Raw genomic sequence first — 24399 nt, forward strand, 5'->3', positions numbered from 1 at the left:
TATCACAAAAACCCATGTTGGCAGGACTAAACTATTTTGGTACTTTAAATGACAACTGCAGTTTCCAATTTTTATTGAGTATACAATGAGGCAGCAAAAACAATGTCCCTTTTCACCATAGATGAAGCATCCTCCATTTTCTGGTAGAGGACCGGGTCGCCTATAATTCTAGCAGCATTTCTTACATCATGTAATGTCTCATTAAGTCTCTGGATACACCTGACAATTATACCTTCCTGAACATCTGTTAAAGCTGTAATCTCTGAAAAAGGCTGATGCAGGAAAAAAAGGAGTAGTAAGAAAACTGGTTATATCCTTAAGCAATTGATTAAATCCAATATGTACTTAAGTAACCGATAAAAGCATTCATTAAATCTCTCAATGCATATTATAAAACTTAAATAAATAAAAAATAAAATAAATTGCTAATTGACTATTTTTGGAAAACCTCTCATTACAGCAATTCTTTCCTGATTAGGGAAACCTCTTTCTGTAAATGAAATTAGGTTACCATAAATGCTGACCCCCCTACCCCCCAAAAAAAACATGAATGGGAAAAAATAAGTAAAAAAAACAAAACAAAAAAAGCCAAACCAGTAATTATGTATTTTTTCTGCCTTGCTACTTTTTGACTGTAGTAAAAATAAGAAAGGTATAAATGATACAACAATCAGTTAAAATACATATTGTATTATTATATTATATTTTGGTTGTTGATTGTTGGAATCCTATATCGGTCCCTTGTCACACCCTAGTCCTGTATTGTTTACCTACTGGAACACACTTACAGCTAATTGCAAAAGTCCAGTTCCAGTTTTAATACAAATTTAGGAAGGCTAGTGAGTAATTTAAATAGCTCTCTAGGTAAAAATCTGCCCTACCTTACACTACTTAATTACTTCAGAACACCTGTGTGATCGTTTGGATACTGCCTTTTAAGTTTGAATAGCTGTCTATTATGATGATCTTAACCTCTATATTTGCCATCCAGCAGTGTGTTTGGGTAGCTTGTGCTCTATATATAAAAGTGATTTACTTGTGTCTGATTGGATAACACTGTTCATTATATTTCGTCGGAATATAGCTGAAATATTGCTGCTCGGACGTTAAACCCCAACAACAAACAAACTGTTCATTATATTAAAATATTTATAGACCAAGCCTATTTTTATTTCAATTACTTAACTTAACTGTTGAAACTTCTTTTAAAAAAATGATGCTCATACATTGTTAAACTGAGATTCTTTCTAGCTGAAGTAGTTTTAGGAGCTTACAGTAATGATAACATTCATGGCCATGTTTTCAACTTGCAATATAAATGCATGCACCAGTCCTTCTTAGGACCTTCATAGTATAAAACAGTAAAGAAAAATGTTTAAGAAATGTTTGTATAATGATTGTAAATACTAGTATCATTTTTATTTTTATTTTTTTTTTTGGTTTACAGTGACTATGTATTTAAGTTGCCCCAAAATGTATACTTAAAAATGTACCAGTATAGAAAATTCAAGAATGATCTAAATGGCCTTGGTGAGTTGCATTAAGTTGACCTTTAGAGGTTTAAATATAGTGTCCAAAAGATCACACATGTGTTCTGAAGTAGTTAAGTAGGACACATTGGTATAATGTAGGGCAAATTTTTACCTAGAGAGCTATTTAAATTACTCACTAGCCTATCTAAATTTGTATTGAAATTGGAAATGGTCTATTTCAACTTACTGTAAAGTTAAGTTAAAATATATGATATAATGAACAAGACATGTAAAATTCTGTATCACATATGGTATCAACCTATATCACCCCCTAAGGCAGATGGCCTGTGGGGAGATATAGGAGTCTGGAGTTGATATGGCATGTGATACAGATTTTATTCAGTATGTAATATTCAGTATGTACAATCAGTTTTCCTCTTATATAAAAAACCACTGTTAATTATTTGTCATCCCTTTTTACCACCTGAAGAATGAATTTGCCTTGTAACTTACCATTCCTCTAGCCCATTCAAACACCACTTCCATTAAATTAAACTTGAATTCTTCCTCATATTCTATAGCTGTCTGTATACCAAACTGTCTCTGTAAACTGTCTATCTTCCTAGCTATGCTTAGTATCTTCTCTTTACCCTGAAAATGGTTATAAGTATTCTAATTATCTAGTTTGATATGGCAACTAAAAAAAATTCTTGGTCTCTTCCTCTCTTTATTCATTTTGATTACCACACCAACAGGAAGTCTCAGACATTGTCATGCTAGGTATATATACATTGAGAGCAAGATAATTGTGACAAAAAATTCAGACTGAGAGACAGGGTGATTCTAATTGGTGTCTTCCTCGAATGCCAACATTTTGTATGTTACCTATTCCTTGAATGCCAACAAAAAAATTTCAATAGATGTTTATATTATAACAATATTTGTTTTTATAACAATTAAAATGTTTTGATAAATATTTAACCGTTGAAATTAATTAGTGAAGTTTTATTATTTTATATCTTTTTTATATGGAAAAAAAAGATTTTTAAAAATGTGTAAGAATATAATAAAATTGAATTATTAAAAAGTAGTAAAAATACAACAAAATTTTAATATAATTTAAACTTTTATTCTAAGAAATGTATAACATATACACAAAAATATTAAAGAAATTCAGAAATTTAACATCAATAAACATGATTTCAAACTCTGAACTTTATATTGTTGATTTATTTCATTCTTTATTATTCTAAAGTTTAAACTAAATAATATGAATATATTTTTTTTCTACTTTTCATGCCTCATGTGATTTTAAATGAGTGGGGATATAATACAAACATTTCGAATGGCCTTAAGACATAATTAATACAAAAATGATCTCACCAGGTCATTCAGAGACTTAAATCTAGGGGTACTACATGACTCAAGTAAAAGCAAATGAATTATTTTCAAAGTATGTGAAAAATTAGTAAATTTCAAAACTATTGCATGCATTTATTAAAAATATTAATCAAATTCAAAATTAAGTAATGCTAGATTGCATTATTCATGTTCATAATAGTATAAAATACCCCAAGATTTGTATTTCTTTGGGTCCTGCAATATAAACATCAACTTTTACTCCTGATTTGTTTCTTCATCATGCTTATGAACTATAATTAAAAATTATACAATATTACAAAAACGAGTGCATACATTCTAAAAGAGGGTAACTAACAAATATATTTCATATAACCCATACAACTTACTTTGCTGCCCATGATTCTTTGTGTAACATAGACCAATAAATTGCATGAATTATGACTTACTTGTACAAGTGTATCAATCAGCTTTGGTTCACTTGCCCTCTTTTGTTCAAACACTACACAGGACAACAAAGCAGCAATTTCAGTTGGATGTAAATCCGTCAGAGCATTTTCAAACACTAACTCGGTAATCATTAGTTCATGTGTACTGATTTCACATGCCACACGGCCTTTCAACTGTACAGCATTATGCTCATCTACATAGTGAAGTGATTTCAGAACCTTAATAAAACAACAAACATAAAATTATATGTAGTTAAACATTTGTGACCACTAAAGACTTGCTCAAAAATGCTTTCTTAACTTTGCTAAATAACCATTAATAGTCAGACTGGTCTGGTGCCATTCCTATGATTAAGGTACCACAGACTTTATCTACATTTTTGTATGACTGTTTAGAAAAGTTTAATAAGCTGTATAATTTCCTTTCTCTCAATTTGTTATATGTATTTTGAGGTTTACCACTTGTCACAAATAAATATTATATGTATGTATCAAAAACATAACATTCACCTCTGGACATACAAAATTTCAATGGAATGACCACATGCAAATTGAAATATTTCTACCACCCAGACTTCCCGAATAATGCAAGCAATATTAAGTACTTCTCCATCTAAGAATCAGGCAAAATATGTATGAGATGTGGCACATGAAGAAAAAATAAAGAGAGATTTATTGCATTATCCAAGTATTTATACCTTTTAACATTAAGACATTAATGTCAAAGTGTTTGTAAAGTTTGTCTTTTTATGATATTCATAGGTCAAATTTAGTTGAAATGCAATATGGAAAAAATGGTGGGAAATTTTTTCCTTATATAAGCAGTAACCAATGCTTCATGATAAATTTATTAGCTTTTCAGTTGTTTTCTAAATGTATCTGTATATGTTTGAGGCAAAAAAGACCAAATTGAGAAAAATGATTCTTACACAGAATGGTACTTCAAATTCATACATCAACAACTCGGCAAAATAGGATATATGCCCTATCAACTGTAATTTCTCAATATTTGGTCCTACAAATGAAAAAAAAATAAATTGTTACCTCCACTCTCTGCTGGTATTCTGGCAGTAACATCAAACTTTCATCTGATAGTAAGAATTTTAAATGTCTGTATTTACTCTTCAACTCCATGTGATGACTGTGTTCTTTAAACTAATTTTGAGAAAAGGGGAGATAATAAAATGTAAACTTCAATACAGGTCTCACTAACCACTTCTAACGTTTCCATTACTTTACATGTTAAAAAAGTAATTTTCAAAGTCTCACTGTGAATTCCCGGGACAAATGACATCTTAAAGCTGCATACCGTTGCGAAGCTTGGAAAATAAGGCTTCCAAAATCATTATGCTAATGGTACGATGATAGTAGAAATTCTTCACAAAATTTACTTGAATAAATAATACTGAAAATCCACATTTTTACCTGTTCTGCTAACTGACAGCATGGAGGCAAATTACTCACACATGTAAACAATATTCATACACTTTTGTAGTTAATTACATATATGATTTTAAAGTACACATTCTCAGCTTTATTTTGACTACTTTTAATCATAATACACACAAACAATGCACTTACAATGCATATGTCTAGGTTCAGTGTGTTTTTGGTACTACATAGTGGGGGTGGCCATTTGACCCGGAAGTGGTTAGTGAGACTTTAAAAACATTTTATGAGTTTTTATGTTTTTCTTTTTTTACATTTTATGAAAGCTTGTGGTATAGTGAGTCTAATAAGACCAAAACTATCAAAATCAGACATAGGACTACAAAGAAATGGTCATTTTTATATCATGCCCCTCAGTGATATTTTCTCTAAATTACTAAAAAATTACAATTTTAACTAACTTGTCACACCAAATTGATACCTATGATAATTCAAGAAGTTGTAATAGTAAATATCATTTATCATTATGAAAAAAGAACAGATTTCAACAATTTATATCATACCTATTTCATTACTGTGTGATTCTAAGTCTGTGCTGTGTGACTATTTGAGTACTTTGAATATCCCAAGCAGTGACGTTGTGTATTTCATGGATGACGTCAAGTTATGAGTCACTGTTACTGATAAAAATCTTGTTGCTATGTTGTTTTTTAAAATACCTTGCACAATGCACCTCTTAAAAGATAGCCAGATTACCAATATCACTATACTGATTTTATGGGAAAATGGAAACAATGACCAGGAAAGGCAATTTTCCTCAAATTATACATTTCTCTGAAATATGCCATAATTTAATTTATGGTCTCACTAACCACTTCTAACGTTTCCATTACTTTACATGTTAAAAAAGTAATTTTCAAAGTCTCACTGTGAATTCCCGGGACAAATGACATCTTAAAGCTGCATACCGTTGCGAAGCTTGGAAAATAAGGCTTCCAAAATCATTATGCTAATGGTACAATGATAGTAGAAATTCTTCAAAAATTTATTTGAATAAATAATACTGAAAATCCACATTTTTACCTGTTCTGCTAACTGACAGCATGGAGGCAAATTACTCACACATGTAAACAATATTCATACACTTTTGTAGTTAATTACATATATGATTTTAAAGTACACATTCTCAGCTTTATTTTGACTACTTTTAATCATAATACACACAAATAATGCACTTACAATGCATATGTCTAGGTTCAGTGTGTTTTTGGTACTACATAGTGGGGGTGGCCATTTGACCCGGAAGTGGTTAGTGAGACCATATCATAACTCAGTCTCTCAAAATTGATATACAAAAGCAATAACATAACCAGCATATGAGCTCAACATGTTCAAAAAGGTTTGTGAGAAAGATCTGTTTACCAAGTCTCAACTCCCAAGCCTGGGTCTGACCCCCCCACCCCCCCCCCAGCCCCCACCTCCAAAAACAGAAATACCTTACAAAAACAAACTGAAGTGTGATCACATTCATCATTTCAATTCGAACTCCAAATAAAGTCTTCAGATTTTATGGCACCACAAACTAAAACCTACGTCTAGTGGTAATGAGGCCAAGGTGAAAAATAGAAAATAAAGATTTATCTGAATCTACAATATTATTCCTTAACCTTGTTACCTTGTTTGTAAGGGTATAAAAAACTCACATGCTCTTGAAATCTGGGACAGTTGATACACTGGAACTGTTTGAAGACCTGTTCAGTAGACTGTAAGGACCTAAACTGCTCTACTAGTTCTATATCACGTATATGTAGATCTTTAACAGGATCTAGGCCTGCTAAACCCTCAGAATTTGTCTCTGTAAGGCGTAATAGTTCCTGTGTTGCTATGGAAACACTCTGTCCAGGAGGGTCATCTCTGTATGATAATTAAAGAGATTTACAAGTATAATATACGGAGAAAATTCAATGAAACCTGTCTAAACTGGACTTGAAAAAATTGTTGGACTGGCGTTCAATTTACTAAGGTTAAAAATACAATAAAAAAAATGATGTGAAGGGACTTCAAAAAGAGTCCAGTTTAGACAGGTTTTCAGATTTTACGGTGTTCAGATAAGACAGGTTTACGATTAGGAGAAAAAGTCATATGAAAATCTGAATCCTTCTATTGAAGGCCGTGAACTAATAATTTTAATAACTGCAGAAAAGACAAATAACAAACCAAAAAAAAAACAAAATAAATGAAATACAGTCATTGGGAACCAATACATGTAGTATAAATGTCAGTAACTGTAAACATACGACTTTCTTTGGATATTGTCAAATGAAAATATTTGTGGTTATTAATTTTCCCAGATGAATTAGCGGTGAATAGTATTGAAAATCAATTTTACTGTCACTATTTTAAGTAGGTAAACTGTTCAAATATAATAATTTCTCTCCTTTAAAAATGATATTCCTTATAGGGGATTGGATAACTAAGAAATAGAATCAACTGACAGTTGTATAAGAAAGTCTTGCATGAATGGTTTTTCAAAACTGCATTTTTTAAAACTCCTTTTCTATTTGAAGATGAATACAACTTACTTAAATCTAGGTTGTTGTCTCTTCTTGCAGTCGTTTATAATCTTATCTGCATCAACGCGAATTGTCTTTGTTGTAACAACACTGACATTTTCAACTTTGACTTGCACAACTTCATGGCCACAAGGGCCTTCAGGTATAAATAATGAATAGCCTAGCATAGGAGTCACCTTTGTACTTTTAGTCAATTCTTCCTTGGAGAGAGTTACTCCCCCTTTTTCACAGATTGCTAAACATGTAAACATTTTTTCATTGTTTGTTCCAACCGAAGAATTCAGCACAACAGCAACAACATTTTTGCGTAGATTGTCATTGATGACAATGACTCGACCAGCTGTGAGAGATTTAATGGCAGCTGGATGTGATAATACTACTCCCTACAAAAAAAGATAAAAATATTATGATGAACATATTGTTTATGGGGTGCCAAATATTGTGGTTTTATTGAGTTCGATAAACCATGAAACTTGGTTCCCAACTAAAAGGGAATTTTCATTCATTTGTATGGTGGAGTCGTCAGATCTACAAATTTAGGAATCTACGAATTGACTTTTCTCCCTAAACCACAAAAGATGGTACTTAACCATGAATAAAAGTATTTCCAAAGTACAATATTTTCATGAAATGGGGTTAAAATCAAATTCAGGATTCTAGGTTGGGACGCATAAAAAGTAATTTTTTGTAAGTATAATTAAAAAAAAACCTTGCTTTTTTTCTATACAAGAAAGAATTGGGCACACACCATGCTCCTGGCTGAATCCTGCTTACAATATATACTTCATTGTTCAAAATTGGCAAAATGCAGTTTGTGATTATGTTCCACCATGATTCACACATTGTCTGATTGTTACTGAGAATAACACTTAATTTAAATGGCCTTACCTGTAATTTTTTCTTTAGTTCTTGGTAATCTTTACATTCCTGGTAGTATGTCTCAAGGTCGATAGAACACATATAACATTCTATATCTTTAACAGTGGCTATTTCTTTATGTAGGTTGTCCATAGCTTCCTTATGTTTGGCTTTGTCTTTTTGGGAATGAAACTCTGAGAAACTTCTTTTTATCATGTCTTCAACCCTAAGTTGTTCAACTCTCAGTAGATTAAGTATCATGGAATAAGTCAGTCTGAACTGTGATTCTAACTTAGTAGGCTTTCCCTGTACATTAAAGAAATGAAATTCTGATAAAATGGTTATAAATAGATTTTAAAATTGCCAGCTTTAGTGAGAGCGTTTAAATCTTAATTTTACCATAGAGAGTGGAGGAACGATTCAAAACAAGAATACATGTAGGCCTAAGGAGAATCAGTTTTTCCCATGAAATCTGTAGCAGAAAACTCTAACAGAAACTTAATCACCTCCCAGTGCTTAAAAAGCCATGTGCACTTCTAATTACCAGCAAAGAATTGGAGAAACATTTTTCCCATTCAGCAAGACCTAATTTAAAGTACTGGTATATCAGCACTCTCAATTGTAAAATGTTTTACTGTGCTCAATACAGGTTGAATAAAAAAAATTCAAATTTTACTATCTCCAGCAGAGAAATAATTTGAACTACACCTACCTGAAGGAGAAATTAAGAAAAAGATTTGTCATTCACAAATATGAAATATGGGCTAAGACAATAGAAATACTAAAGATTCAAACAAGGAGAAATTTGTGGAAAAACAAAACTATTTTTAAGACGTGTGTGTCTTTTTCAATTAATAGTTTGGTATTGTGCAATTTGATTCTGCTATTGTGTTGGGAAATATTTATAGATATTTAGATTGTCCTTTTTGATTGAGGAAAGAAGATTGTGCCATTTTTAATCTAAACAAAAAGTCATATTATGGTATGCAGTTACATTATGGTATTTCAACTTACAAGCATCATTTTATGTAGATCAGCAACCATAGGAATATCCCCTTTACACAGAATAATAACTGTGCCAGTTGTATCAAGTCCACGTCTTCCAGCACGACCTGCCATTTGAATGTACTCTCCAGGAAGGAGGTCACGAAAACCAGTTCCATCATGTTTACGAATACTGTCAAAAACAACAGTTCTGGCGGGCATGTTAACACCCATGGCAAATGTCTCAGTGGCAAACAAAACCTAAAAGAATTTGTAGATCCGTGAACTATGCTACAAATTGTTTTAATCTCATAGTAGATTAAAAATGAAATTTTACCCAATGAAAAACTAAAAACACCTGCCCTTACATTGCATTAGTTACATCAAATTGAACTTAAAACTCCTCCTTGGAAAATCCTATTGTAGTTATGCAATCTGTAAAACTGTCTGGTTTAGACAGGTTTTCTGTTTACTGAGGGTAAGTTTAGACGCATTTCACTGTATCAGTATCTTAAAAGAAATTAAAGTATAAATAATCTACCTTAACCAAACCTTTCTGGAATAACATTTCTACAACCTCTTTCAATATGGGGAGTATACCACTATGATGTACACCTAGGCCTCTCTTTAATAAATCTTCCATTTGAGTAATCTGAAGATAAAATAAATAAAGATGTAGATATTTTCAAATTCTTGAAATATCGGTAATAATAATGCTGAAGGATTTTTGTGCAAGAGCTTAATTTGAAAATCTATTCAATATAAATTAAACATTTTTCACGAATATTCATGTACAGAGTGAGACACCTGCTCAAATAACAAAGGTTGTTGATTCATTTATCTGCCTACATGTATATCTTGAATATGTCAACCAGAAATTAGGCATATGGCATTAAAGAGCTAGAGACTATATACTAAATACTCAACTTCTATCTTAAAATTTCATCTGAATAATGTAGATCTTTCAAAAATTGATGCATAACAAATAGAAACACTTATTAGAAACAAATATTTTTTGATTAGCAACTTGGCAGATGTTTCTAATTATTAAAGCAGAGGATGCCTATCCTATAGGTACACCTGCTCCATGCTCCCAGTTTTTAGTGAAGGTCCAGTTGCTCGTTTTCATGTAACTTTGTTTCTTTAAGTGTTTATTTAAGTTATTTCAAGTTCTTTGTTGTGTCTGTCTATATTCCCTGTTTTAAGTCTTAATCCTTGGAAAATATTCTTTTAATTACCATTCGAATATTTATAGGTTGCATTACATTTGAGTATATTTAATTTGTGTGGTATTACAATTATTTTGCTATATTTAAATGAATTTTTAATTCATTTGAGCACATCACTTGTGATTTGCCTAATGTATCATGATTTAGTTTGCCTTCAAACTTAAGATCAATGTGCTAAAATATAATGTCCCATTTTTCTAACTTACTTGATATATTTTCATAAAACCTAACCCAACCACACTGTGTTTGACCCAAGACTACTTACTTGTGGAAGATTCTGATCAGTCCCCTTCAGTCTATTTATAGATTTATGAAAGAAGATATGTATTTCACTTTTCTCCTTTTGGTCTGTGAGATCAAGACTACCAAGGTTGTTCGCAACTTCCTCTATTCTCTTTTTGGAGAAAACAAAAGACACAACTGGCAATTTGTCCTTCTTTCTTAGCATGTCTATTATTGAAATCCATATATTTTTGTCCTGAAACAATAATAGACCACAAATTCAAAATTTAACACAATCTGATAAGGATAATTATTTAATTGGTTGTTTACCTGCAAAAATATACTCCCTCATCCCCAGAAACTTTTTTCAAAGGGGTATTATTCTCACAATTTTAGGTGATCAAAATTTCATACTACAAGTACATGGTTTTCTTACAACCTACCAAGTTTCATAGAATTCTGTTAAGTATTTCTAGAATAGTTTGCTGAAAAACTCTGTAATGGAAAGACAGAAGAACAAGAAAAAAATAATATGTCCTCCACCTAAGTGGGAAAGATAGATTAATAATTACCATACCTGACTAGGATGACCACCCCTTTGGCCTTTAGGTCCAAAGTTCTGAGAAGATTTGCTGGCTCTTTCCTTCTTTGCATCCACTGCTTTGTTATATCTATGTAATCAAGATGAATACCAAATTATCAGAACAATATGGTACTGTTACTACTATATTAATGGTTTATTTGCATGGGTGGAAAATTTTATATTTTTCTTCAAAACCTGGGTGAGGTTTTTTTTTGCATAATGTAATTTTCGCAGCAGACAATCAGTTCAATGAAAAAGACAAAGATGAAAAACTCAATTTCATCTTCATAAATATTTCTGACATTCAATTTTTGCATTCCAGTTTTGACTGTGAATATATATTGAAAATTTAATCACCTGGAGAATGACCACTTATAAGGTATTAAATCAAAAAGTAGTAATACATGTATTTATGGAAAGATACAAAATGTACATGCAATTACATTAAGCAAAGTTCACTATAGAAAAATCTGTAAAATAGCAAGGTTTTGTCACTTTTTTCTATTATTAAAATGTCTAATTGTGATTTTTTATACAATAAAACCCATAAATAAAAACAAGACACTTATTGAAATCTTTTCATATCAGTTTAAATGCATTTTGACCATTGATAAACCAAACACCTGTCTAAACCAAACACATTCTATAGTCCAAGAGGGGTTCAGTTTAGACAGGTTTCACATATGAAGAAACCACAAGATTAACTGCAGAATTAACTTAAGATGAACAGAACATTTACAACATCTTACGTAGAAATCATAAAATTCTACGCAAAATATGAAAATTATCCGATAGGAAGATAAAACATTTGGTTTTTTTTTAGAGAAGATTTTTACATGAGAAGTTAACTATTGTTTCCCTAAAAGTTTCTGTTTTTATCAATTCTTTAACTTACCCAGGCATCTGGAACTGTTTCTTGTGATCTAGAATAAGGAACAATTCTTTGCTTGTCTTTGCACTATTTCCTGTATACAGATAATGTTCTAACGGCACAGGTCTCTTTAGTGTACTGATCACATAGATCTTCTTCCTCTTAGTTCTCCTAAAATAATGAAGGTTTGCATAGGTTTTCAATAGTTATCAATTGCTTGAAGTTAAGTGCTACATTTTTTAAAATAAAGAAACTGACTTTTTATTTTATTTTATCTTTCTGTCATGTTGATGACAGAGATAGGGTGATTGTAATTGTAGTCATTAATCAGCTGTAATTGATTAAATTTTTTCAAGTAACCATTAATCATCCAAAAGTCTGATTACATGTAATTTGATTAGAATAGATGAAACTTGCAGCACAATTATTTTGCGATCTATAAAATGGGTATTTTCATATCAGTTCATGTGTAATAATCTTGAGAAAAAAAAATGACCAATTTGAATTAATTTTATCTTTCTTTGAAATATAGTGTAGAAAAAAACAATTGTTATGATAATTTTGTGATTGTTTATTGCAATATTCAGTTAATTGAATGAAATAACTCACACTTTTCCATGTCATGCAAAGTATTTCCTCGGTTGACAATGTTTTCTTAATGTGACAATCACCTCTTTCATTTTCTCACTTGTGTGTCATAGTGTTCTGATTTAATATTAAAATTTGCTCTAGACCATATCAATTAAACTGTAACATATTTGTTCACATTGATCTGTGTGAATTTGTTTTGTACGACTATATAAACTTTTTTATTGGGTCCAATAAGAGCCAAGTATATGACTGCTTGTGTGATTGTCTTACAGACATTTTATCTACAATTTACTTCCCTAATGATGAGATAATTTGGTTACTTACCCAATCCAGTCTGCAAACTCCAATGTATTTGGGACTGTAGCGCTGAGTAATATAATACTGACATGTTGAGGTAACATGATCAGTACCTCCTCCCACACTACTCCTCTCTGTTACAAAATAACAAAAAGTTAAAATGCTAGTGAATCATCCACAAATCCTTTGTCTAATAACATGTATTAAAGATTATTATAAATTGTAACACCTTCTTTCAAAAGTCAATTTCAAAGTCCAGTATCCAACTTCCTAACAAGTTCCTAAAATTTCATTAATCATTTTGTTCAATAAGTAGTGCCATACAGTTCTAATTTTACATGGTAAAAAGTGGAATTCCTTTTACAGGGGAAGAAAATCAAAGGTCTGGTTATATCAAACAGATAGTAGGGTTTTCAAAATTCCTTCAATACCTTTTATTATTTCTACCTCTACACAAAAACAGTACCGTTTTTTAATATAAACTACAGAGTTTTTGACTTGTGACTAACCTCAGCATCATTGATGTAATGAACTTCATCAAAGATAACCCACTCTAAATCTCTAATCACATCAGAACCATTGTATAACATGGACCTACAATTAAACTAAAGTGTTATAAATAATGTACATGTACATGTATGTTCTCATGCCTTTTTCTTTTTATTTTGTCAATTACATGTCATATGGTATACATGACAATATAGATGATGTTTTATGCTATTTTCATAGGAACTATAAACATGAAAAGTAAAATATTTTAGTTAAACTGTATAGTGATAAATCTATCAGGTTAAAAGAAGGCATGAAAAATAGACATGATAACCTCTGCTGATTCCTATGTGAAGTGGGACTCCAGCTAAAAATATATGTGCTGGTGACATATGTGAAGTGGTACTCCAGTTTATACTAGATGTGTCTGTGACATGTGCAGTTGTGTTGGTGACATATATGTAGTGGTACTCCAGTTTACACAAGATGTGTCTGTGACATATGTAATTGTGCTGGTGACATATGTGAAGTGGTACTCCAGTTAAAGAGTAGACCTACAGGTGAGATATGTGGAGTGGTACTCCAGTAAACGAGTAGACCTACCAAAGACATATGTGGAGTGGTAATCCAGCTAATCAGTTGATGTGCTGGATACATATGCAGAGTGGAACTCCAGCTAATCAGTAGATGTGTTGGGGACATATATGGAGTGGTACTCCAGTTAATGAGTAGACAGACCTACCTGTGACATATTTGCAAGACTGATATTTATTGTCATGACAGAGTTTGAATAAAGACCAACCTGAGAATCTCTGTAGTCATTATAAGACAGGCACTCTCCTGATGGATTTGTACATCTCCTGTGATTAAACCTACATCTCCAAATGTCTGTTTGAAATCTCTGTACTTCTGGTTGGACAAGGCTTTAATAGGAGAGGTGTAAATTGTCCTGGTGAGAAAAATGAAATATTGGACTAAATGAACATTATTGAATTTCAGCTGTGAACTCAGCTTTTGCAAGCAACTTAATTTTTCTTACTACTGTGAAAGGACTAACTTCATGGAGTACATGTACCAACTTTTTGTGTAGTTAGTCACAAACAAAAGTACTTTCACAGGACACAGGACACAGTATGCAAAATACAGTTTTTCCTCTTATTTACCTGTGATGTGACACCAACTGGAGAATTCTGATTCTCCTGTTTTCATTTTCCTTTCCTTTATACCATTGATATGACAAAAGCAGATCGACAAATGTTTCCGTCTACAAAACTGAGGAATGCTCACCATACAAGTTGCCAAGGCCAATGTTTCAGTGTTGCAAGATATTGTTTTTTCACCTTTTATTACAACCATGTCTATCTTAACTTAGCACATTAAGAATATACATTCTTTTGTAAATTTAGAAAGTGTTGCATGAATTTACATTGTATTACTGTGATTATGTTATTTTTTTACCAAAACACATTTTAAGATGAAAACGTGAGTTCTAAATACAGTGAAACTTCTCCAAACCGGTCTTCCCTCCAAACTGGCCGTTTTCATAAGTCCCGGCCGATATACATTAAAACCTGTGTGTTTTGTCTTCAATAGACCGGCCACCTCCTAAAACCGTACATTGGCCGGTCTTTCACAATTATAGTTACATATTTCAAATAAAAACAACCTCTTAATTTCGGCCGTCTGGTTATTGTTCACCTGTAATAGATGCGTCAACAAAACTGTAAATGATTATGATATATTACGTAATTAATAATTCATTCACTGACTGGTTTGCATTTCATCAGTGGACAGATGATAATTGAAGGGTACAGTAGTTTTAACAACAAATTTAATCCAGACATTACATTTTGTCACTGGTTGGCTGTAAAGGGTGCACTATACAGTTACTTTAAGGCGTACTGTTTCGCACACCAAGTTACCGTGGTCAAATTTTGTAGAACTTAAAATTAAAAGTTGAAATTTGGTGGATATATTGATTAAATTTATACATAGACAGATGTAATATATGTTATGGTAAACAGGTGTAATTTAAATGAAAAATGGTATCCAGAATGTTTCAGTCCCCTGCTGAATTAAATTTCCTCCTCAGCATCAGATGGCTGATTTTCAAAATACCTTATTTCGCACGAACTTTTTGGACTAAAATTGTGAGGAATGAATTGAAAAGGGTCTTATTATTTTTACTTTTTTTCCACCTACTCTATGCATGCTTTCATCCTGTGGTAGTGTCTAAGTGCCTGATATTTTATAAAACGTTGTATTTGGCTGTTAGTTTTGGAAAGGCACCCCTGATTTGTACTAAAACTCAATAATATTTTTTTCAGTATGTTACCATGGCTACTGAATTTTATAAGGATAATCACTAAATTACTTATAAATGACTTGAACCTCCACACACCAAGGATTTAGAAAATATGCACTTTTTTTATGACAAAACACTAGAAATTTCTGTGTGGACTGCCTCAAAACAGCTTTATTTCAACAAAATGAGACAAAATTTTCAGAAATGACCTAACTGTATTGTACTACCTAAATTGGTGTGTACACACGTCAGGCAACCGGGGTCATTTAATAGTACGATCTTTACGATCTTTTAACTGTCAATTAATGTGACTTGTACCCAAGCCAAAACAACATAGGGGCGAAATTATTACACTTTGTTAATAGGTAATTTATGAAAACAATACAAATAATTAATTACCATCAACAGCCCTTTGATCTTTAATACACATTCTTTCAAAACCGTGAACATTATTTTGTCGGCAGTACCGTTTGTAAAATCAAATCATTTACAAATGATGCAAGCTTTGAATTGTAATAAAATGCCAAAAGTTTTGAACTGGCATTAAACATGTCTCGACCAACAAACTGACAAGGTGTAGGGTTATTGAACTCATTAATAGAAACAGCTCTTAGAATGCATTGTTATTTTTCACAAAACTGGCCACCCCTATACACTGACCATTTCTTCTAGTCCAAGAGGTGGCCGGTTTGGAGAAGTTTCACTGTATTATGGTTACAGCACTGTTGCATTTTTTGCAATAATAAAAACACTGAAATACTAAGGCTGAACAAAATAATATGTAATGCATTTTTCCTTTAGTAGGGGGAACTTTCCCTACATTAGGAATCAAGAATAATCCACGAAAATAACACCCACATGAAAATGTGTCATCGTACATTTGGGAATATAATCACAGTTGTCAGTCTGTGAAATTTATCCTAGCACAAAATGTTTGACCAAGCAAATGCAAAAAAAAACCCAGAAATTTACAGGTTAATGTAACTTTTTGAAAACTCATTATGTTAAGATAGGTTGTGTTGACTTTCAGTAACCCAGCTGACATTCAATCAATATTAACGCCCTCAGACGTACCTGGTCATGTGCTTCAGTGATAAAGCTATTGCATACTCTGCTACCACAGTTTTCCCCGCTGAGGTATGGGCAGCTATAAATACACTGTCATGGTTCTCAAGGTGAAGTATAGCCTGTTTCTGAAAGACATCTAACTCAAATGGCCACTGAAAAAAAGACAATTTCATGCTGTACTACAATGTGCTTTCTAAACAAATTAAACTTATGAAAGATTATTATTTTTTTTATTTTTCAAATTCAAGTTCTTTATTGATGACGTTGCCATATTCTGGTGTATATCATAAACAAACAAACATACAATACATATAAGATATAAAAACACATCCAAGTAAACACAATTGGTAATATGAGAATACAAAAGTCATTGCATGAAAGTTTCAAGCATAATTACAAGCTTTAAAATGTCTGTACTGTCCTGTCATTTTTTCGTTTGCTTCTTTTATAAATTTTCAAATTGATTTATTAGTAGTATGGTTATTTGGATTAAACAAAATTCCCTGAAGAGTTTTAGATCTGCAGTAACTGATTCAAATATGTAAAAAAAAGTTCCTCCTCTAAGTGTATCATATTGAGGATATTTCAAAATAAAATGAATTTCATTTTCAACTTCTGTTTTACAATATTTGCAGAGGTGTCTGTCATTTGGTGTCTTATTAAAATGACTAGGGTAGGAAACTCACTCAATTCTAGCCAGTTTTGAATACATTTTTTCAATATATTTACTATATGGCTACATAAATTTTTGCTTAAATTAGCCTGCCCTGTCAAAAAATAGCCAGTTGTGGGGTGGCGGGCAGGCTACTATTTCTAACTCTGAAACGACTGACTTCTATTTCTAAAGAATGAGCGCTCATTCTGATTTTTGTTAGTTCTGCTCTTATAACTCTAGGCAAAGAAAATTTGAGGTAATTTTGTAGTTCAAAATTACTTGTATTATAGATGGTGCTATAAAAGTAAAGTTTTCTTTGTTTCTTATCTTTAATATTTTCAAAATTTATTCTAATTTTATTTATGTAATACTATTCAAGTTTTTTCTTTATTTCTTCTTCTGATGTATTTTCGTATGTTAGTCCAAGTTTTCTTTTCAGAAATTCAACAGTCTTGCTTTTAAATTTTTATTTTCTAAAAATGCAGATCTCAAAAGGGTGTTGCCACCATCACCCTTTTTCTCAATGTCTAACAATCTGTTGTAATATTTAAACATAAGATAATATGCCCTAAAAGAGGCTGGATGTATGCCCAATTCAGTATGAACACCTATATTTGAAGCTTTACTATGGACACCTAGAATATGTTTCAGGATTATGTTTTGAACTTTTTCAAATGGTAAGTTCTCTAGATTTTCTAGGTTGGTATGAAAGTCACTTATCCACATTTCTGATCTATCTGTAATTATAGATATATCTAGTAAAAAACAGTCCTACACAAAATTTGGTAGTAGGATATCTTCAAATCAAATTGCAATAATAAATGTGTGCAATAATATCTGAATTTACAATATAAATTACAACTAAACGGTAAATACTTAAGTATAATACAACCTTGTAAGCCATCTGAGGTATCCGTTTGTAGAAATCATCTACAGGATGATCAATATCTACATTGAAAGCCCATTCCTCCTTCACTTCTGTTCTGGCTGGTGCTGATTCTACAGGTTTGGAAAGAACAGAGGTCTGTATAAATATAAAATGACAGACTTGAAATTTCAAGAGTATCTTCAAGGGAAAGAATTGTATGCATTTTAGAATGGGAACACTTAATCACTAAGTGGATGGGAACACTTAATCTCTAATTGGATGGGAACACTTAATCACTAAGTGGACGGGAACACTTAATCTCTAAGTGGATGGGAACACTTAATCACTAAGTGGATGGGAACACTTAATCACTAAGTGGATGGGAACACTTTATAATCACTAAGTGGATGGGAAGACTTAATCACTAAGTGGATTCAGCTACGTACTAGACTGACAGTCATAACAAAACTTTTTCAGAGAAAAGCAGTTTCTCAAGCAAAAAAGATACTGAATATGTTAACCCTCCCACATAAAGAGGGGGAGACTCTCAAAAAATCATTGAAAAATTTAGAATCTCCCACATTAAAATGTAAGATTTGTGGCAGGTTTTTGGTTAAAATAAGTTTTTGTGAAAATTACTAAATAATTGAATTTTACATAAACAAAAGCTTTAAAATAAAAATCTGCCATGAGACAGTATCAGTCCGGGAGAATCTCCAACATGAGACAGTGTCAGTTTGGGAGAATCTCCCATATGAGACAGTGTCAGTCTGGGAGAATCTTCCACATGAGACAGTACCAGTCTGGGAGAAACTCTCACATGAGACAGTGTCAGTCTGGGAGAATCTCCCACATGAGACAGTGACAGTCTGGGAGAATCTCCCACATGAGACAGTGACAGTCTGGGAGAATCTCCCACATGACCTGTTCTAAATGTTAACAGGTATGGATTAACAGTAAACTACATGTACAAGTAGTACGTCAATAGGACAATGATTCACATAACATTCATAACAGTCAAACTATCAGTACAGGAGAAGTATGTTTGTTGTACACACAAGACTTAGCATGTTGAACCAAACTTGAAATCATTCCCATGAATGAGTTTAGGATGAAAAAAATTGTCCAGATGAAATAAAAAATGTTAACAAAAAGAAAAATACAATATATTGCCTATCTAATTTAATTCTTAGTAATGACATTGATTCATATGTAGTGTTTAAGTAATTGTAAAGTGGAAAATTTCCCCTGGGTTTTACCAGCAATTATCACTTTCTTCATGAGGTCTCAGGATACATGAAAATAGGTGCTTCATAACTGTTAATCTACATAATTTAAGAATTATTATTCTATCTTCAAATCTCAAAATTAGACACTGATAAAAATGAATAACTCACTTTTAGAAAAAAAACTGTTATACATCTAGCACCCACAAAAATGCCTCCCACTAAACCAACTTACATTAACCATTTCATCCACACTTTCTCCACCCTCTATTGATATTGGTGCTGATTGTTCCTGTAAAAGTAACATGTGTCAATATAATGTACTATTAACATCTTCAATAGAGGTGTTTAGTTTGATCACTTAAAACATTGTTCGTGTAACATCATCAGGATTTGTACTGTAAATGACAATGTTACAATTCAAACTAAAAATCATTGAGATGGAATCCAATCTTTATTGGCACCACTGTGGCAGTAAAGCCATATATAAGACATGGATTTGGGAAAAGCTTAGCAACTAAACATATACAGTTTTTAAAGTTGAATTTGTCACCCCAAAAAAAGCGCAGTATTTGACCTTGAGATCAAAGTCTAAGGTCATATGCCACTATCCATGGTACTTGAGACATCGTCTTAAGGTGATCTACCTACATGCAAAATATCAAATGCCTACAACAAAAGACAAAAAAGTTTCAGCCCAAGTATGAGTGTAACGGATGGATGGATGGTTGGATGGATGGACAGAGAGTTCACTAAAGGGGACTGCCACTTTATCTGGCAGAGCCCTAATATGGACATTTTTCTAGCATCAAATATCATAAAAAATTGCCTCATGCAAATTTTTCAGAAATGATATCATATATAACAAGTAAACATTGTATTAATACACTTTTTAGGATGTTCCAGTCATATTCATATCATGATGCTTTTTAGCTATAAAACTCATATTTAAAGGATGCAACTCCATTATGACAAAACAAGTCTTAACTATCTGAGATATGATTGTTGGACAGATACAAATCTATATTCCACATCCTTTTTTGTTAGAAAGCATTAAAAACAACATAAATGTTTTGTTTATGTCGAAGGTTAGGATATTAACAATCTGATCCAAGTGAAAGAACAAAACATAGAAATGTTACTTTTGTGTAACATTTAAGAATAAAAAATATATCATATTCTGTACCTTTTCTGTTGATTTTTCAGCCTCATCTTCATCCTTTTCCCAGTCTCCAAGGTCATCAAAGTCCTGGCTAAGTATATCTGTCAGGTTTATCACCGTGGGTGTGGCCTTCTCAGCAAAAGGTGTGTCCTGTTTGATATTATCTATGGACTTTGACCCTTCAAAGGTCATACCTGTGCTTAAACCTGGAGCTACTGTCAGCAAATCTGCAAGAAAAATAAAAGCAATAATATAAGTGGAAAAAAAAATTCTCAAATAACTTTCATTGAAGTTTATTAGACTGTTATCATTTATATCAAGTAATTCATGATCTGAATATTATTTGATGTTTAGCCATTTCAGTATTGCAACAAGTTACAAAATAAATTGAACTCCCAAAATGACTCTCTACCCAAACCTAATAAGGAAATCAAAACTGTACATTTTATTTTCTTTTTGTATGTAAGCACTATGACGTACTTCAAGTTTCATGTAAATGTATTTTGGAATGGCGTGTATTTAAATACATTTTCATGTTTCATAAAATCAGCACGACTTTAAATAACATGTAAACTATAAGTCAGTAAAATACCCTTTTCTGAAAACAGACTGTCAAATGATGTGTTTTCTGCAAGCTTATCAATGTCTGGTTCTTCAAGTCCACCTGAAATCAAATACATGTACCTGCATTTAAGTTGGACAATGCAAAGTTGTAAAAAATGGTCCCCTGTAACAGATGAGGCAGTAGATGGTACAACATTTTTATGAAAGGACATTTAACCCTTGTTTTTTTTTTCTTGATGATCCTTTTATTTTTAAATTTCAAAGGACTATCCTTCATTCCATTTACATTTGCATAATTATCTCTTAAAACCTGAATGCCTTAAAAAAACAAATTGCTCATTGTCTCCTGCTTTTATAATTGTTTTTAATGTAAAAAATATATAATTTATATTAATTACCACTACTTGCTAAATGACAAGAAAAACTACCATATTCAACTGTTTTCTAAATCAAGAGGATTTTTGCATATCGTACATTTCATTACGAGAAAACTCACCAGGCCAGAATGGATTGTTTGTACTGGAGCCTCTAACATCAAGCTGTATGGGTCCTGGCTTTCGCTTCAGAGACAAGGAGTTCCTGGCATTCTCACTGATGTTGGCTAAATACTCCTAAAGTAAAATAAAGCCTCATTTACATATTTTCATACCTCATACATGCATATTGGGGAGGATTGTGATCATGCTAAATTGCCTAAACCCTGTGGCATTTTCTGTTCCTGTCCTGAGTGTGGAATTTCTGGTCTCTGAATGTATTGTGTCATTTTCACTTTCAGTTTACTTTTATGTTGCTGAAGTATACTGGGGCAACTTATATTTCACTGTACCTGTGTATAATATTGTTTTGGGGCCAGCTACAGCCTGCCCTGTGTTGTGAGGGTTTCATCGTCATTCACTGAAGACCCATGGGTGGCCTTGAGCTGACATTTTTCATTCCATTGAGGTTGTTGTGCCTTTGATATATTCACCCTATCCATTCTAGTTATATATGGTGTAGTAAAAGATCAAGAAAAACCTTGCATTGTTTGGAAAATCTGAAACTTGTGATCCATCAACAAAAAAGTGGTCACTGTGCAATTTTTTTTAAAAGAAAAAAACAATTTATCTTTATCATGTTCAAATTAGTAATAATAATTCTTAATCACCAGATAAGGTTATTTTCATCTCGTTAAATTACAATGTGTGTCTTACATACATACATCTATATATAATGTACAATTTATTTCTATTCAAATTCAACAACATAAGATAGAAGGACAAGGACAAAAAGACGAACTACGCCCTTTCCGAAAAGTCTGAGACATTATTACCTCTTTATATCCCAGAAGTTTGCCTGTGGTAGGATTTCTCACAACATCTATGGAAGTCTGACATGGGCAAACATCAGCAGAGTAGAGATTTTCTGGACATGGTTCTCTTTTCCAAAATCTATATATATTTAAGATTGGGATAAGTCCTTAATAAATAATTTTTATTTCTCTTTCAAATTCTAATGTATTTTAATATATCTGTTACACTGCATTTTTGTCTTTCAATTAATCATTTAATGCATACTAGTTAATACAAGTATCCAAAAAATATGTAGAATTGCAAATTGGTCTATCAGATACAATATTAAAACTTAAAGAAAATGTATCCATAGGAAATGGATGCCTCTGACAACAATAAATGAACTAAAAGTAACAGGAGAGCATTATTTAACACACAAAATTATATAGTCAGCACAGAGGGTTGAACTTTAAAGGTGACAGGCCAGCTACAAACCAATAAAACTAAACAATTCAAAATTCTTTATCCAAGTCAATTAACTGGCTATTTAAATCTACAACATAGGTAGTGACCTCCTGACACAGTTATTCAAGTTTTCCATTTAATTATCTAACAAAAAAAATGAAGCAAAACAGGAATTGATAATAAATCATCATGATAACATTATTACTTTTGACTCCTATTGATATCATTAATCGGCAGGTCATCAATACAGGTCAAATATTCTTCAAGTTCTTCTTTCCACTCATCCATTGCTGTCTTCTCTGCCATGTCTGTATGGTAATACAAAATCCAAATCAGTATCAACTTCCCTTTTTTACTGTATAGTGGTTCAGTGGCAGATCCAGGGGCGGCCGGTGGCCAGGAGCCCCTTAGAAAAAAAAAAATGTTGAAAAATTGTATGTGTTAAATCACCGAGATCTGAAACTCTGGATCTGCCACTGTGGTTTATTTTGACTGTGTAAAATTTGGCAATTTCGGAACAAAAACAAAAAAAGTTGGTGTTTCCAGTTTTAGTGAATGATGAAGTGGTGCACTAAGTACATAAGCCCAGTGTGAATATTATGCAGAATTTATTTTGGCCTTTTTAGACCTACTGTTGAAATGACCTAAAACTAGCACTCTGCTAAAATTACCAACTATACGGTACACAGACCACTAAAATTAGCATCACATGAAAATTACATAGGAAATGCAATTGTTTGGTTTTACTGATTTACTCCTGTTGTTGGGGATTTTAAGTACTTGCTTACAGGTGTTGAAGACTTCATAGTGACCTCTGAAGGTATAAGGGCCTAATCTAGAGGGAGAAATAAGCAAAAACTCCATGTTTGTGCTTTACTTTGCATTGTTCATGAATAATTTAAGCGTAATTGTCTTAATATGTAAGTGTGAGGACATAACAGCCTTTTGGAATTTCTCTTCTCATTAAGAGAACTATTGTCTACTTTAACTTAACGAAATGTTAGTGATGAAATTAAAAACATCATTAATATTTTGCCAAAATATTACGAAAAATTATCGAGCACTGGTCAGGAAAGTCTAATGTATGCCCCATCTATACCAAGCCACATATAAAATTTCAAATCCAGTGGAAACGAAGACTTTTGCATTGAACATTTTTGACAAACAGAATGACCGACAGATGGACAAGTTGATCAAATATAACATCCACTCAAATTTTAAGTCTTGACTTAGCTCATATTTGTGATTTCTGTTAATTTCTGACTGCTCAAGACAAATTAACAAGATGAAATTTAAAGACAGCGTGCACTCACTTAAAATCAAATGTTTACTTTTTCTATTGTCACATTAGCTACCACTTCAGAAAATTGCTTAAATTAGCATTTTTTAAAGACACGACATGTATTGCAGATCTGCCAACTTTCACTTTCTCCATCAATTGCCCGGATCCGA

The 24399-nt window shown here is 32.2% G+C and overlaps 1 protein-coding gene across 5 annotated transcripts; it reads right to left on the reverse strand.

Annotated features, from left to right (window-relative positions):
- Positions 1-56: 56 nt before the first annotated feature.
- LOC148612516 (superkiller complex protein 2-like) lies at positions 57-24396 on the reverse strand. Of its 5 annotated transcripts, none has more exons than XM_088594041.1 (24): positions 24279-24396; positions 23153-23255; positions 22524-22641; positions 21711-21825; positions 21243-21314; positions 20675-20877; positions 19724-19780; positions 18287-18418; positions 16746-16891; positions 14169-14315; positions 13387-13471; positions 12905-13011; positions 12014-12160; positions 11113-11206; positions 10579-10791; positions 9626-9736; positions 9115-9345; positions 8131-8406; positions 7252-7625; positions 6373-6583; positions 4325-4435; positions 3281-3499; positions 1986-2123; positions 57-272 (listed from the first exon to the last, which is right to left on the reverse strand). In XM_088594041.1, exons 2-24 carry the CDS (start codon positions 23251-23253, stop codon positions 72-74), a joined length of 3609 nt encoding a protein of 1202 aa, XP_088450167.1. In that variant the 5' UTR covers positions 23254-23255; positions 24279-24396; the 3' UTR covers positions 57-71. The 5 variants fall into 5 exon arrangements, with proteins under 5 accessions (XP_088450167.1, XP_088450169.1, XP_088450166.1 ...); XM_088594043.1 differs by having other exon boundaries at positions 23153-23353; XM_088594040.1 differs by having other exon boundaries at positions 24261-24396.
- Positions 24397-24399: the final 3 nt, after the last annotated feature.

Source organism: Perna viridis, chromosome 7 (assembly GCF_037379345.1).
Source record: "Perna viridis isolate PV_CMFRI_1.1 ecotype Kerala chromosome 7, ASM3737934v1, whole genome shotgun sequence".
Taxonomy (NCBI): Eukaryota; Metazoa; Mollusca; class Bivalvia; order Mytilida; family Mytilidae; genus Perna; species Perna viridis.

What these genes read in the sequence shown, in the direction of transcription:
- LOC148612516 (XM_088594041.1), bottom strand. Translation starts at nt 23,253, where the DNA reads ATGGCAGAGAAGACAGCAATGGATGAGTGGAAAGAAGAACTTGAAGAA. An exon ending in GATATCAATAGGAGTCAAAA is followed by an intron (nt 22,642 to 23,152) that starts GTAATAATGTTA and finishes AAATATATATAG; the next exon opens with ATTTTGGAAAAGAGAACCAT. An exon ending in ATGACTACAGAGATTCTCAG is followed by an intron (nt 13,472 to 14,168) that starts GTTGGTCTTTAT and finishes GTTTAATTGTAG; the next exon opens with GTCCATGTTATACAATGGTT.